Source organism: Mustela lutreola, chromosome 5, assembly GCF_030435805.1.
Source record: "Mustela lutreola isolate mMusLut2 chromosome 5, mMusLut2.pri, whole genome shotgun sequence".
NCBI classification, from domain to species: domain Eukaryota; kingdom Metazoa; phylum Chordata; class Mammalia; order Carnivora; family Mustelidae; genus Mustela; species Mustela lutreola.
In genome coordinates this window covers 85,675,081-85,690,017 of record NC_081294.1, presented here as the reverse complement: position 1 = coordinate 85,690,017, position 14,937 = coordinate 85,675,081, and the positions used below count along the sequence as shown (strand labels likewise).

The 14,937-nt window shown below is 40.0% G+C and overlaps 1 protein-coding gene across 2 annotated transcripts in view; it reads left to right on the top strand.

The window, feature by feature from the left end:
* The first annotated feature begins 876 nt into the window (after window positions 1-876).
* PLPP1 (phospholipid phosphatase 1) overlaps window positions 877-14,937 on the top strand; it is a 94,226-nt gene continuing 80,165 nt past the window's right edge. The window contains exon 1 of one of the 2 annotated variants that reach the window (XM_059175000.1): window positions 877-1,355. In XM_059175000.1, the coding sequence (XP_059030983.1) occupies window positions 1,298-1,355 (58 nt within the window). In that variant the 5' untranslated portion in view covers window positions 877-1,297. The remainder of the gene's footprint in view (window positions 1,356-14,937) is intronic. The other variant, XM_059175001.1, reaches the window with a different exon arrangement.

Sequence of the window (14,937 nt, the reverse complement as noted above, 5' to 3'; positions counted from 1 at the left end):
GCTCTTTGCTCAGCAGGGAGCCTGCTTCCTCCTCTCTCTTTCTCTGCCTGCCTCTCTGTCTACTTGTGATCTCTCTCTGTCAAATAAATAAATAAAATCTTTAAAAAAAAATGCAACCTGCTCAAAAAAAAAAAAAAAAAAGAAAAAGAAAAATGATTTACACTTGTTACAATGGTGAGGGAAACTATTGCTATTGGGGGGTCAAAATTACTACAATAGGAGAAAGAAATTTTGCTTCACTTTGAATACAGTAAAGACAGCTAGGAATTTATAGCCAACAAACAAGCAGAGTGAGGGGGGTCAGTGGATGGAAAATTACTATGAAGAAACAGAAAGGCAGGCCAAAGGTGGAGGATCAGTTATTTGATCACGTATCAAAGGCATCAGACAGCAAGGAGCGCGATGACTTAGCAGGATTCGTACTAATTCTGGGTTCAGCCAGACCACACTTGAGGGCCCACCTCGAAGCCTAAGCAAGCAAAAGTCTCACAGGAGCCTAAATAACGCTCGGACAAGTCTCCCCCTGCCTGCCTCAGACCTCTTTATTACCCAATCCTTACGGAAAAGGATGGCTGGAAGGGGGCGGGATTGTGGGCCCGGAGCCTAGCTCTCCTTCCCGGCAGCAATAATCCCCGGCCAGGACTCCCGAGACATCCTCCTGCGACCACCACAGGAACGCCGGTCAGAGCGACGCCCCTCGCCTCACACCCGGGGCGCCCCCAACGTCAGCGAGACCGCAGTGCATCCCAATTTAGGGGCGGGGTCCGCAGGTCGGGCGGGGCGGGGCTGGCGGCGCTGATTGGCCAAAGCTCTCGGGCTTGGGGTTCCCGGCCCCGCCCCACCGCCCCATTACTGGCCGTTTAGAGTTCGCTGGGCTCCCCTCAGCCAGCGAGGCCGCAGACTGGCCAGTCCCGCGCTGCCCCGCGGGAGGGGCCGAGCTCACGTTCCTCCTCCCTACCGGTCGCATCCTTAAAGCACGGGTTCCGACGCCCCGCCCGTTGGAGCGGGCTCCGGGATCGGGACAGCTAACCGCCCCGGCAGGCCAGGGCCTACCGAGGAGGGCCCGAGACCACGGAGCAATCGCGGCTGGCACGCGAACGTCTCAGGGCGTGGGAGCTGCGAGGGCAGGGGTCCCCGGCGCCATTGTTGGCCGCCAGCGAGGTCCGGGCGGACCTCGTCTGCCCTCAGAGGCGCTTCTCCCGCCGAGAGGAGGCACAGCGAGGGGCCGTCGCCACCCCGTGGCCCAGTGTCGTGAATCGTGTGCCTCATCTACCGCCCGCGTCGGGCCGCCGGGACCATGTTTGACAAGACGCGGCTGCCGTACGTGGCCCTTGATGTGCTCTGCGTGTTGCTGGGTACGTACGCGCCGCGGGCCCGAGGGGCGTGTGCCCGGGTGGGTACGGGCGTGTGTCTTCTGGGAGGGGACTCGCGGACAGCTGCGGACAGCTGCGGACGGGCGTGGGGGCGGCGTGTGTGCGCCTGACGCGCGCGCCTTTGCTGGGAGAGACTCCGGGCGCCGCTTCCGCAGCCCCGGTATCCCGCTTTGCAGCCTGCACCCGGTCCCCGTGTGACCCCCTCTGTCTGTCTGTCTGTCTCCTGCGGGTGTGCTGAGCTCAGCTCTGCTTGGACGCTGTTCACGCCTCTGCGCTCAGTCGCTTGCTCCTGTCCTCTGTTTCCAGTTCCACTCCCAACAAGAGCGGGGTGGGCTCCTCCCCTGCACGCCGTAGGGAAACCCAGTCACTGGCTTGTCAGGTTCAGGAGCGACACGGAGGTTTGATTCACTGGGGGTTCTCAGTAACAGGCGCCAGTGCCTGGTTTATCTTACTTGTGGGAAGCAGTTTAATTTTTCATCTTTAAAAGGCTAGAACGTTCCTAATTAGAAGGTGTTACCCGGTTGTAAATTGTCACGTTGCCAGTGGGCGTGAGGATGCCAGGTTTCTGCCTATAGGTCCGAAGAAGATTGCCTTTTTGGGTGTGTGTGTTTGGGTGTGTGTGTGTGCGCGCGCGCTCCAGACCTCTTTCCTTTTCTGTACAGACCTTGCCATGGTGTAGCTTTCCATCTCCAGTGACAGCGCACAAGGAGCACTAGAGGTTCTTTGGCTGCAGCAGATTTGGCGTTGTCTTCCTCATGGAAGAGTTCATTTCTGGGGCTGCTGGTTGCCAGGTGCTTCTTTCTTTTGACAAGAAAGAATTGAAGTCATCTGGATGAGGGATAGGCTTTGGAAGGAAACTTTCATCTTTTTAATATGTATTTTGTAAAAGCAGTATGTTGCGAACTATTTAGATGTTCTTAAAAAAAAAAAGAAAGAAAAGAAAAGAAGATCTGATTGAGGTTTGGGGGGCCCTAATCAAGTATGGAAGTAATGGTTCTGGCAAGTTCCTTGGCTGGGGGGAATCTGTGACTTGAGAATCCTAGGTGCAGGTGTGCATAATAGCTTTTCACGGATAAGAAATTCCCCGGGTTTGAATCCCGAATTCCACTTTCCTGCCTCAAACCTGTCCACTTAGGCGCTTGCAGTCTTGCTCAATTCTTAGAAATTCTTCTCTTTGAGGTAAAAATCCCTTTTTATTTTCTATGAAATATCTTTATTGTTGACTAAGACACTTCCTGTAGACCTCCACAGTGAATTTTTGAAGTTTAGGAAAGCAAAACAACGTTCAGGAACACTATAGAAACACGAGGAACTTTTTCAGTTGTCAAGACATATTAATAACTATATTAAATGTATTGAATTTGATTTATTGACGATGAAAGGTTTATCTTTGGTAAAGATGATAAATTTCATTTTTGTTTAGATTTGTCTTTTAATTCCAATGTAGTTTTTAAAAAAACAGTGTTACGTTAGTTTCAGGTGTGCAGTATAGTGACTCAACAATTCTGCATATGACTCCATGATCATCAAAATAAGTGTACTCTTAATCCCCTTTACCTGCTTCACCTATTTCCTCACCCACCTCCCCTTGGGTAAGATGTAAAATTTTAAAATGTACTTTAACCCATACTCACTGTCAGTAGGGCTTCATTAAGCTTCATTTATATTTTCGAGAAGGGAGGGGAAAATGGTCAGAAGTAATTTTGATAATTCTAATATATTGGCTAGTACCCTGTCATTGCTGCATATTGTGTACTCTCAGAATTATGTATCAACTTCCTCTTCTCCTACCTTGTGAGAGTTATTCATTTGTAAAACAAATGTCAGGTTTTTTTCTATGGGCCAAGCACTGTATTAGGACAAATGAGACATAATACCGCTTTAAGATAGCTAAAGCTAATAGTAATAATCACAAAGTCATAAGGTAGACCTGTGTATTGTTTGTATGTTTTAAAATTTGCTTATAATGGAAAAACATTACAGTCTTATAAATTATAAGTTCTTCTTGTCTGTGTTTTCAACACGAAGCAAATAGTACATAATTATACTACAGAGGTAAGAATAATTTTATTGCTACATTGACCTGACAGTTGCAGGATTTATGATGGTTCCCAAAAAGATACAATTGCGTTTTTTATTTTAAATGTCTTTGATGGTTTTGGAAGGATTTGCTTTGGGGACTTATGGATTAAGTATGTTTTAGAAGAAGATACCTCATCTGTTTGAAACATGTTTTATCTGTTACTGTATTACTCGAGACTCTTTTAAAGTAATTCACAAGATTTTCATCATGGGCCCAGAATTCCCTTTTCCTAAACAGAAAATGAAGTACTCACTTCTTTTTATTTTCATATAGAAGATGACAGTAGATTTAACAGTATCAGTCCTCAATTACAAACAGCAATGAAAGAGAGCAGTGGGGGAGGAGATAAAGAACTTTTTCATGCTGAGTTTTGGAAGGTAGTACATTTTTTAAAAAGATTTTCATTTATTTATTAGAGAAAGAGTGTGCGCTCAAGAGAGAGTACAAGCAGGGGGAGCAACAGGGAGAGGGAGAAGAAGTCGTCTCCCCACTGAGCAGGGAGTCTGATCCTGGCACTCTGGGGTCATGACTTGAGCCAAAGGCAGACGCTTAACTGACTTAGCTACCCAGGTCCCCTGGAAGGCAATACATTTTGATAGCAAATTCACCTTTTTATTGGAGTGTAAGGGTTATTTTAAATTTGGTTTTTATTCACTTTACTGACAGCAGGAGATTGACACCCTAAAATTAGGGGTTATCAACTTGGCATTAACTTTATTCATTTTCTGTGGAGAATATACAGGTAAGAGTTAACTATACCAACAAAAAGATGATTAAACACTTCTTAAGTACAGGGTTATGTGAAAGTGATTCATAATTACAATGTGAATATGTTCCAGGTTCTGTTAATGACCACTCCAACATCATACAGTGTATCCATTTTAATATGATGATGTTACATGATTTTGCTATGTGACTACTTTATAATTTTATGGAGTGTGATGTCTGTTGAAGTGATCATTAAACATGTGTTTCTTTGGTTTGTGTGTATGTACATTTGTGCCCCTCCATCATCTTTATTACTATAAAACATGAATTCTCCATCTGATATACCCAGGTGATTAGTTCCTTCAGTGGATGTGGTAAGTTCTTAGAAAAGGAGTCAGGATTTTGAGAGATGGTATGTATTTGAAATGGAACATAGTCTTGCCATCTTTCTCTGGCTTTTTTGATGATGAGTTCTATCATTATAGATAAGGCTGGCTATAAGCATGTGAGCATACAAGAAAAGCTGCTCTATAGGGAATGATAGTGGGCTGGTGTGAAAGGAACAGTGTTTTTGCCTGGTGTTAAATGGTGTCCTGAATAAAACTTACTATTGTTTAATTATTGAGAGTCATTCCAGATTTTATCCACTATGGCATAAGGCTGCCAGTCAGTGGACACTGAGTCCACTGATTCAGTGGCACACTGGTTGAAGGCTGATTCTGCCAGGTCCATGGTAGGTGCTAGGGATACAAAGATGAGTAAGACAGTTCTTGCTCTAAGGGAGATCAGGGTCTAATGAAGAACAAACAAACAGGTTACGGTATATCGTGGTAAGCATAATAATGGAGGTATGAAATAAGTACCCTTTGAGTTCAGAGAAGGGAGTTATCTTAGACCTGATCTATTATAAACTAATGGTTTGTTTATCCTTAGTGATGCAGAAATGACAAAAGTTTCCTGGAATCCTTTTTTTTTTTCTTCCTCAACTTGATGCAAGGCAGTAGTGACCCAAGTAAGTACCCTATGTTGATGACTTTTTTGTCTTGAATGGTGTCTTGAAGATTTAGGTGTAACTGGTGTTCCATGGTGTCTTGAAGATTTAGGTGTAACTGGAAAAAACTTTTTATATGCTTGTGTTTTGCTATGTGGCAGTCATTTGGAATACCTTTTTTGGGCTCCATATTCTTCTTTGCCCCTCCACCTCTGTTCACCTTGCTCTGTGCTCTGGGAAGCATGCAAATTATATGGGCTCTATCAACTGACCTCTTATTTTATGATTTCTGTTTGGTTTTGGCTGATGGTACATCAGTAGAGGCATGGAATAGCCAGTTCTCTCCTGCTGGATTTGTGTTGCTAGAGCTGTTGTGTGATTTTGTGAATAGGTCTCAGCTTCTCTCAATGGCCCTCTCTGCCAGCCAGCTCCAGTTACAGATCTTTTTGGGTTCTGGTAACCCCGTAATTGCCCCTTAGCCCTAATGATGATAATGGCCTCCTGATGTTGGTAGCTTGGGAGTATTCTACCATCTCTTGCTACTTTACCTAAATCCTGCCTATACTTATAAAGATGATTCATTAAATTCTGTTGCATACCTTCTTTTGACTGTGTTTGTGGTTTGTTGGTTGATTTTTGGTTGGGACCCTACTAATGACATTCATACATGTCCAAAACAGATTTGATATAGCTTCCCTTTCTGCACTTAACACCTTTTACAGCTGCTCTTTATATCAGGTGCAAACAGAAGCTCATGGTTTCCAAGGTCATAGTTTCCTTAACAAGCTCCAAATGTGGTACGAACATTCTGCTAAATCAGAATCAGTAGATTAAGAATAAAATCTGGCAGCAAAGAGCTGGCAGCCAATAGTAGGTGTTTGTAGAATCCCTGTTACTTGTTCTTCCTCAAATCTTTCGCAAATACTGATACCATATGTTGTTGCCATGAAACTGACATCATTCTGCCCCTTAAGTATTACCCCTGAGGAGTGGTCTCTTTCTTGTCTCTCAGTTTGGGTCTGTTTCTCAAGGAAAAAACAGTAAGTATTTAGTGAAAGATTTTCATTTGGTAAATAGTCTGCAGTATTTTGTGCCTTCCCTTTTTTCCTGATGTTTGTTTGTTCCTTCATTCATTATTGAGCATGTATTTGTTTAGTATCTGCTGGTGCTTGGCATTGTGTTGAATGCTGAAGATAAAAATAAGTAGATCAATACATAAATTGGACATAATGCTTATCCTGGTTGCTAGCCATTTCAACCTCCATTAACTTTTATTAAGCAAACTTCTTTTCCTCCTGATGAAAGTTTACTGGGTTTGTTTCTCTTTTTTATAAAAAACTTTCTCTTTCCTCCAAACCACAGTGAAAAGGAAATCATCTCAGAAACTGAACAAAGTGGGTGCCTAGGTGGCTCAGTCATTAGGCATCTGCCTTCGGCTCCAACCATGGTCCCAGGGTCCTGGGATTGAGTCCCACATCAGGCTCCCTGCTTGGCGGGAGGCCTGCTTCTCCCTCTCCTACTCCCTCTGCTTGTGTTCCTTCTCTCGCTGTGTCTCTCTTTGTCAAATAAATAAATAAAATCTTTGGGGAAAAAGAATGAACAAAGATTTGTTAAGCTGGCATATTCTTGAGTTAGACTAGAGTCCTGTTGCAGGCCTTTTCTACATTTAAGTGGCCGGTTTTGAATAAAAGCAGAGGCCTGGAAGAAAATGCTATCATTTGGCTCCAGTTGGCTTTGTACACTTGAGCTTTAACTTAAACTTACCTTGCTTGTGGAAATGTTCAGAGAATGTTCTTCTCTATAGAGTTTATGAAATGTAAATTCTTCCTTATATTCACTTTGAATTACATCCTTTTGGAAACTTCTGGGCATGCTGTGGATCTTGATTAATCTTTTTCTTGTTTAGTCATTTTTTGGGAGCTCTACCAAAGTTTCCTATCTGCTCAGTTTGGGGAATTATTCTGATTCTTGTGGATAAAAAATTGAAGTTTACATTGGTATTGTTTACCCTACTAAAAGAAGTTGGAAGAAAGTCACTAACTTCTCAGATTTTAAGTAAGCTGATTAAAATGTAGCTTCCATTTTATGGAAAGGAATTTGGAATGTTAATTGTCCACTTCCTCCTAATTTAGGTAACTTAATTCAGCATTTGGGATAGAAATTACAATCTGTTTAGCAAGCTAATTAGGGATTATATAGACACTGTTTTATTTCTCTTATTCTCTTAAGAAAGCACTCACCATTCAGATAGTACGGACAGTGGTTATAAGTAGCTTTCTTCTTCCATCCTTCTTATTTATTTACCTTATTTTTCATTTTTACTATTTTTTTCCTTCTCTCTTCCTCCTGCTTTCCTTCTCTGCAACCTTCTTACTGTCTAGGTTTGTTTTGTTTTTTAAAGATTTATTTATTTGACAGACAGAGATCACAAGCAGACAGAGAGGGATGGGGGGAAGCAGGCTCCCCACTGAGCAGAGAGCCCCATGTGGGGCTCTATCCCAGGACCCTGGGATTACAACCTGAGCTGAAGGCAGAAGTTTTAACCCACTGAGCCACCCAGGTGCCCATTATTGACTGAATGCCTAAATGAGCCTTTGGTAAATGTCTTACATAAACTTATGCAGTCTTTACAAAATTCTGAGGTTTTAGCTTCATTTTATGTCATAGCACTGGCATAAGAAATAGGTAGAAAAATAAAACGAAAGCCATGGATCTCAAATAGCTCTTACTTACTGTGGAAGACAGACTCATAAGAAATAGTGGCAATACTGTCTAGGTTAAAATTGAGATGGCTTAAACAGAGTTTTTTTTTTTTTCTTCCTGAAACTAGTCTTACATTGGGAATGACTTGTTCTTTATAAACTGTAAGTTTCTCTTTTTCTTTAAAATAATAGAGAGGTAACATAGTCTAGTGATGGACTCTTTTTTTTTTTTTTTTTAAAGATTTTATTTATTTGACAGAGATCACAGGTAGTCACAGAGGCAGGTGGAGAGAGAGGAGGAAGCAGGCTCCCTGTTGAGCAGAGAGCCCAATGCAGGGCTCCATCCCAGGACCCCAAGATCATGACCTGAGCCAAAGGCAGAGGTTTTAACCCACTGAGCCACCCAGGCCCCTGTGAGACTCTTGGTATACATTGCTTAGGCTCACATTTCATTTCCTCTCTTTACTAGTTTTGTGACCTTGGGCAATTTTCTTCTTTGTGCCTCTTCCTAATAATAGCACCTACTTTATATGGTTCTAAGGCTAAAGTAAGTCAATTTGTAAAAAGCTTAGAGCAGTGCCTTGCACTTCGTGCAGGATGTTTGTCAAATAAGATTAATCCTCTCTAATCCTACCAACTATAACATAATTTTAATAGAAATAACATCAACTAATTTTGTGTTAGGGACAAAAAACAGTCACAAACTTTGAAACATTTCCCATGAATACTCATGGAATGTCTTTGAAGCTTATAGAGCAACTTGAAATAATAATGTTAACAGTCATGTGTAAAAACCACATATACAATTTCCAAGTAGTGGTAATCCCAACAATGGTGGAAACTGATCTGTGTAGGTTGTGTTAGAGAATAATTAAACAAATAGAAAAACTTTATATATTCATAAATCCTGAATTTCAGCTTAATCAAGAAAATGGAGTTAGCTGTATTCTGTGCCACCTTCACTGTTTTTATTGCCCAAGCCATGGGAATGGTCACTCCTCATATAAAAGTAAACTTCATTAAAAAAAATGGACATTAATTGTACATCCTCGTTTGTATAAATTCTGTTATTTGGATTCTCAGCAATTAAGTGGACAGCAAAGAAAAAAATGTTGTGTAATACTTCTCCATACCCTCCACTCCCTCTTACTCACTTCCCCATATCTTCTTTTCCCTCTCACTCTTGCTTTTTTCAACCAGATAGTTATTTCAATGTATTTTAATCTGAAATTGTTTTTTTGATGTGTGTGTGTGTGTGTGTGTGTGTGTGAGAGAGAGAGAGAGAGAGAATAATGCTAGGTTTTTAAAAATATTGGGCTTCACATTATCTTTATTAAGTGAGCACCCATTATGTATTTAATACAATGTTAGGAGCAGTAAATGCCATTGTGAAGAAGGTAATGTCTTCAATCTTTAAGAAAATTATAGATGTTTGTAAATGCCACAAAAGAATTAAAACAAGGTTAGAAGAGAGTGAGATGGTGGAGGGTGGCAATCTAAAGGAAGTCTTCTCTGAGGAGGGGATATCTGAACTGGCCATGGAGGAACTGGAAGAAGTTGATTTTAGGTTTAGGGAAGAGCAGGTGTTGAGAGCCAAACAGCAAAGAGCATTTTACCACAGGGATTGTAACATTTGTAACAGTGTGACTGGTATATATTATGCATCCATGGTATTCATAATAGTGAATTTTGTAACTTATTTCTAACTCTCAAAGTGGATAATAATAACTCACAGTTATTTAGTGCTTACTAGGCCCTGTGTGGCCTGTAAAGTCTCTTAACCACTTGATCAGAGACAGTAGCTTGGTCATCCCCATTCTGTAGATGATAGAACTGAGGTATAGAATAATTGGGAAACTCTCCCAAGGGAACCCAGCTAAGAGGTGGTACAGTCAGGATTTGGGGAATGTATTTTTAAGGATTATAGGTTTTTTTTTTTTTTTTTTTAAGATTTTATTTATTTTATTTGACAGAGAGAGAGAGATCACAAGTAGGCAGAGAGGCAGGCAGAGACAGGAAGCAGGCTCTCTGCTGAGCAGAGGGCCCCATGCGGGGCTCGATCCCAGGACACTGAGATCATGACCTGAGCCGAAGGCAGCGGCTTTAATCCACTGAGCCACCCAGGCGCCCCAAGGATTATAGGTTTTGAATGTGGATTCACTGGTCCAGATTTAGGAAAAGTGCTAATAAGTGGAGAAGTTGAGGAAGGAGAGTTTAGGGGATTAGTTGATTCTAGAAACAATCATTATTTTTAGGTAGCCTAATTGTTTTATGGCCATCTGAATTCAGTATGATGTGACTTCAGAGTCTATTTTGACTTATCATATTTTGAACATGTGCCTGCTGTCCAAAGGGGCAATTTAATTTTTCATAACTCAAACTCCTGATTAGGACTAAGAGTTTGCCAGGAGAGTATCTCATACTGGAAGATGTAACTAATTTGCCCTGTTTGGTAACATACCCATAGATTTTTCTTTCAGATAGCTTTGTCCTGGGCATTTCTGTACGGGAAAGGAAGACCTTTGTCCTTCACTGTACTTCATGTGAGTCATGTGTGAGAGAGTTCAGAGTCACCTTTCTAGTTCATTCCAGCAGATATAGTTAGAATCACATGATTTAGTTCTCAGTGATCATTGCTTGGAAATGTTTCCTGAGTCTTTTTCAGGGTGGGGTGCCTAGGAAAATGACATATAGGAAATATGTACTGGATGAGCTCTTGAGTTAATTGGCAGCTTGTTAAGCCAGGTTCTGCCTTGCCTTTTGGTACATTTACATCAGCACTAAGAGAGATGGGTTGGCTGCTTAGGTGCTCTGGGGTAAGTGATGAAAAGTGAAGAAAACCATTATTCACTGAATGTCTAAATGAGCCTTTGGTAAATGTCTTACATAAACTTATGCAGTCTTTACAAAATTCTGAGGTTTTAGCTTCATTTTATGTCCTAGCACTGGCATAAGAAATAGGTAGAAAAATAAAACGAAAGCCATGGATCTCAAATAGCTCTTACTTACTGTGGAAGACAGACTCATAAGAAATAGTGGCAATACTGTCTGGTAAGTTGAGTGCTGGATAGGTTTTTGCTTTGAAGTTTACTAAGTTTACTAAGACAGGGTCTCACTGGAGAGGTATACAGAGCCTTGAAAATAGAGATCGGTAGGTATTTTAATGAAGTCTATCTATATTTCAAAATGATTTCTCCTGAGATGTTTGCTTTTATCCTCTGGCAGAGATAATGTATACCTTTGGGAACATTACTTTTGGCTAGTGCTAAATAATGTAAGTAATTTCTGTAGATAGTTGAGGCCCCATCTGTATTAACTGGGTGAAGACATAGGAGGTGGGTGCTTAGAAAGTGTGTGGCACATGGTAGGTATTCCAGTATTTGCCACATGAATGTATAGGCAATGTATTTGAGTCAGCCACTCTTCTGGGTTTGAATTTTAGCTCTGTTACTAACTCTATGATATTGGGCAGGTCGCTTCAACTCTTGAATGAGTTTTGTCATCTAATGAGGAAAAAGATGCTAATAGTGCATTCCTCCTATTGCTGTGAAATTAGATGAGATAATGTATGAGACAATGCCTAGTGAAGTGTTTAGCATAGTTCTGGCCTGTGCTGTTGTTATCATTCTTAAATTAATAAACCAATTTGGTGCCACTGACCGGGTCTGTTACGCAAATTTGATGTGACATGGTATTGACTTTTCTTTTGGAACCTTATTTAGTGTAGTTCTAGTTTCAGCCTAAAGAGCATGGGAATCTGGTTCATATTTCATTTTTTAGTGCCCAGATCATTTTGGGAAATGTTTCAATTATTTCTAACCTATTTCTTTCTGCTATCAAATACCTCAGTAAGATCTTCTAATTTTACTTTTAGGTGAATGGTATTCCTATAGGTACCCAAATGAATGTTTGTGCTTGGAGAGAGATTAGTAAAATAGAAATAGGTGTGTGAGCTAGTAATGGCATGGTTTGGATAGTGGTAACTTCTCTTGGTTCTCAGTTCCTAAAACATGAAGGTTTTTTATGTCTTATATATAAACTGGTTAAGAGCTAACTTGTAGTTCAGGTTGAAGGAGCTAAACATAAGCTGTTCTCATTGTAACTTCTTTTTATCAGTAAGAATTTATCCTTTCTTTCCATAGAGTTTAAGAAGAAGATGTATGTAGTGGTCACACCCATCTGCAGTGTTCTGGGATAGCCCAATTTTAGCTGTTAACCTTCTGCATAAAGGCAGTTTACTAAGTGTATGACTAAATGTAATTAAAAAATCATACTTTTATAATATTAACTCTAAACCTATTATTAAAAAACACAATTTTTAAAGCAATATCCCAATTTGATTGGAAAATGTACCTAACATAGTTATGCAGTTTAACAGAAGCAAGTGACATTTATTTATTTTTATTTTTTTCAAATGGCATGGATAAGAGAAAGGAATTTTAAAAGGGCAGTTTTCGGAATATGTATTGTTTCTGACCCACTGCTCGAGTTGGCCAAAAGGTTTTGTTAAACTTTGATGTTATCAAAACTTGTTAGGCAGGTTATGGCTAATATTCAACTTTATAACTAGTGTTGGATATCTACATTAATACTAACTTTATGTACCACTATATGAGTGAGATTCTAAGTGCTGCCATTGAAGATAGCCTAATTATGAACCAAATGTAATAACAAGTAAATTACCTTTATGGAGATGTTTTTATGTGGACTTTCTCCTTTGCTTAGGATATGATGTCATGGATGTTTTCCAGTAGTGCAATTTCTTTATGTAACTATTAAAATAGTTCAGAGTATGATCTAATAATTAAAGCCTTTGGCTTGGAAATCAAATTCTGGTCTTGCTTCTGCTACTCTCAGTGATCACATGGGCAGGATCTCATGGGCTGCTTCATTTATTCATGTGTACTTTATAATGAGAATAATAGCTGCCTATATATATCTCAGGATTGTAGTGGTAAGCAAACCTTGCTTATTAAGAAGAGTCAGTTGCTACATAATATATTATAACAGAGACACTAGGGGACTTATAGTAGGAAGACAGAACACATAGTATTCAAGGGGTTGTTTTGAGCAACTGGAACAAACCTATAGGTGATCAGTTATAAGTCTAATCTAGTCAAGAATGAGGTGAGTGTTCTCAGCAGAAAGTAGGAAAAAGGTGTAAAGTGTTTAGGAAGTAGTGATGGGCCTTGATACAAAGTAGTCAAAGTAATACAGGCCCCCTGCTTGAATTTTCTCTTTTGCCATACTTAGGTACACAGTTTTATCAGTGACCAAGTGGCTCATGAAATCTTGCAACTAGTTTATTATTCCTGTATCAGTCATACTGTAAGAAATGGGGGACATGTGCTATCTTGAAAAGCCAATGTAAAATATAATTTGGTCAGACTGACTGAAATTTCAGTGAAGGGAGATTTTGATTTTTTTTTTTTTTTTTTTTTTTTTAGATTAATGTTTGGGGGCACCTGGGTGGCTTAGTGGGTTAAGCCTCTGCCTTTGGCTCAGGTCATTATCTCAGGGTCCTGGGATCAAGTCCCACATTGGGCTTTCTGCTCAGTGGGGAGCCTGCTTCCTCCTCTCTCTCTCTCTGCCTGTCTCTCTGCAAGATATCTCTCTTGTGATCTCTCTCTGTCAAATAAATAAATAAATTCTTTTTAAAAAGATTAATGTTTGCCTACCATTTAATTAAAAAGGGAAAGAAACCACAGTTTTAACCAAGTCTGATGAATATCAGGAGGTTATTGTATCAACAGCAATTTGTCTTCTGTGAAGTCTGTCAGATTCTTTTGGTGAAGATCTGATGCACCAAGGGAATCTCTTCTAACCTTGTAATTTGCTTGTGCTATGTTCTGTTCCATTGACCTGCTGGATAATAAACATGACCTGCTGGATAATAAACTCTTTGAAGTAGAGTGATTGCATTATCTGAGATTGTGTTTCTGTTTTCCTCAGTACAGACTAGTTCATTAGCCAATTAGTGATTAAAATGGTGAGACCTCAATGTTACTGTGTAGCTGTAGCTGTCCAACTGATTTATGTAGGCCATATTGGGGTATAGATACTATTGAACAGTTAAGGATTTCATCTACTCTCTAGACATGGAAACTCAACACCCATTAAAAATATAGCAGAATTAAAATTCCATGGCCAAAGTTGTAAGAAAATCTTGACAAAATTGAGTCCCATTTGAGAGCATATTTTTTGCTTGCTAATAACTTAAAAAGTTATTAAATTTAAAGGCACTGAGCTATTCAATACTCATTACTGAAAATTTGAAACTCAAGTGAGCCTCTAGAGCCTAAAGGCACTGATGTGGGCTTTTTTTTACTTTACTTAAATTTTTTTAAAAAAAAATTTAATTTCAGTTAGCAAACATACAGTAGTACATCATTAGTTTCAGATGTAGTTTCAGTTGCATGTAACACCCGGTGCTCATCGGAAATAAATTACTTCTAATAAAAAGGGAGTCAAAAAGGAGAGTAGGGAAAAAGGAAACAAGGAAAATGAAGGAAATGAATATTGCTGGATGATCTGTTTTTGCCTCCTAAGAGGAGTTCAGAAGAGGATGAAGCTTCTTTGATAGAAAGGATGAGAGAATTAATCACGAGACTGTGCTTCCTAAAGGCCTGAGATTGCTTGCTGCTCAGTAAAGGGATTATGGTGGAGATTCTGATTTTTCATTTGGAAAAATTTAAGGGTCACATTTATAGTGACTTAAAAAGTAAGGAATTTATCCTTTAGGTTGGTCAATTAATTCAAACTTTGTCTAAGATTTCCTAGGGGAAAAAGTCAGATTACTGAAAAAATGTTGTGTTAGTTACCCATATATCCTGTCTTTGGACTTTTCGTGATTAAGAATGAGCTATTGGGGTGGGAGTCGCCTGCATGGCTCAGTCAGTAAGCGTCTGACTTGATCTCAGTCAGGTCTTGATCTCAGGGTTGTGAATTGAAGCCAGCCCCCTCTTTGGGCTCCACACTGGGCATGGAGCTTACTTAAAAAAAAAAAAAACAAAAAACAAACCAAAACTTTGTTGAGTATTTTGTAAGTCAAAGTTGTAGTAAAAGTTGACAAGTTTGACA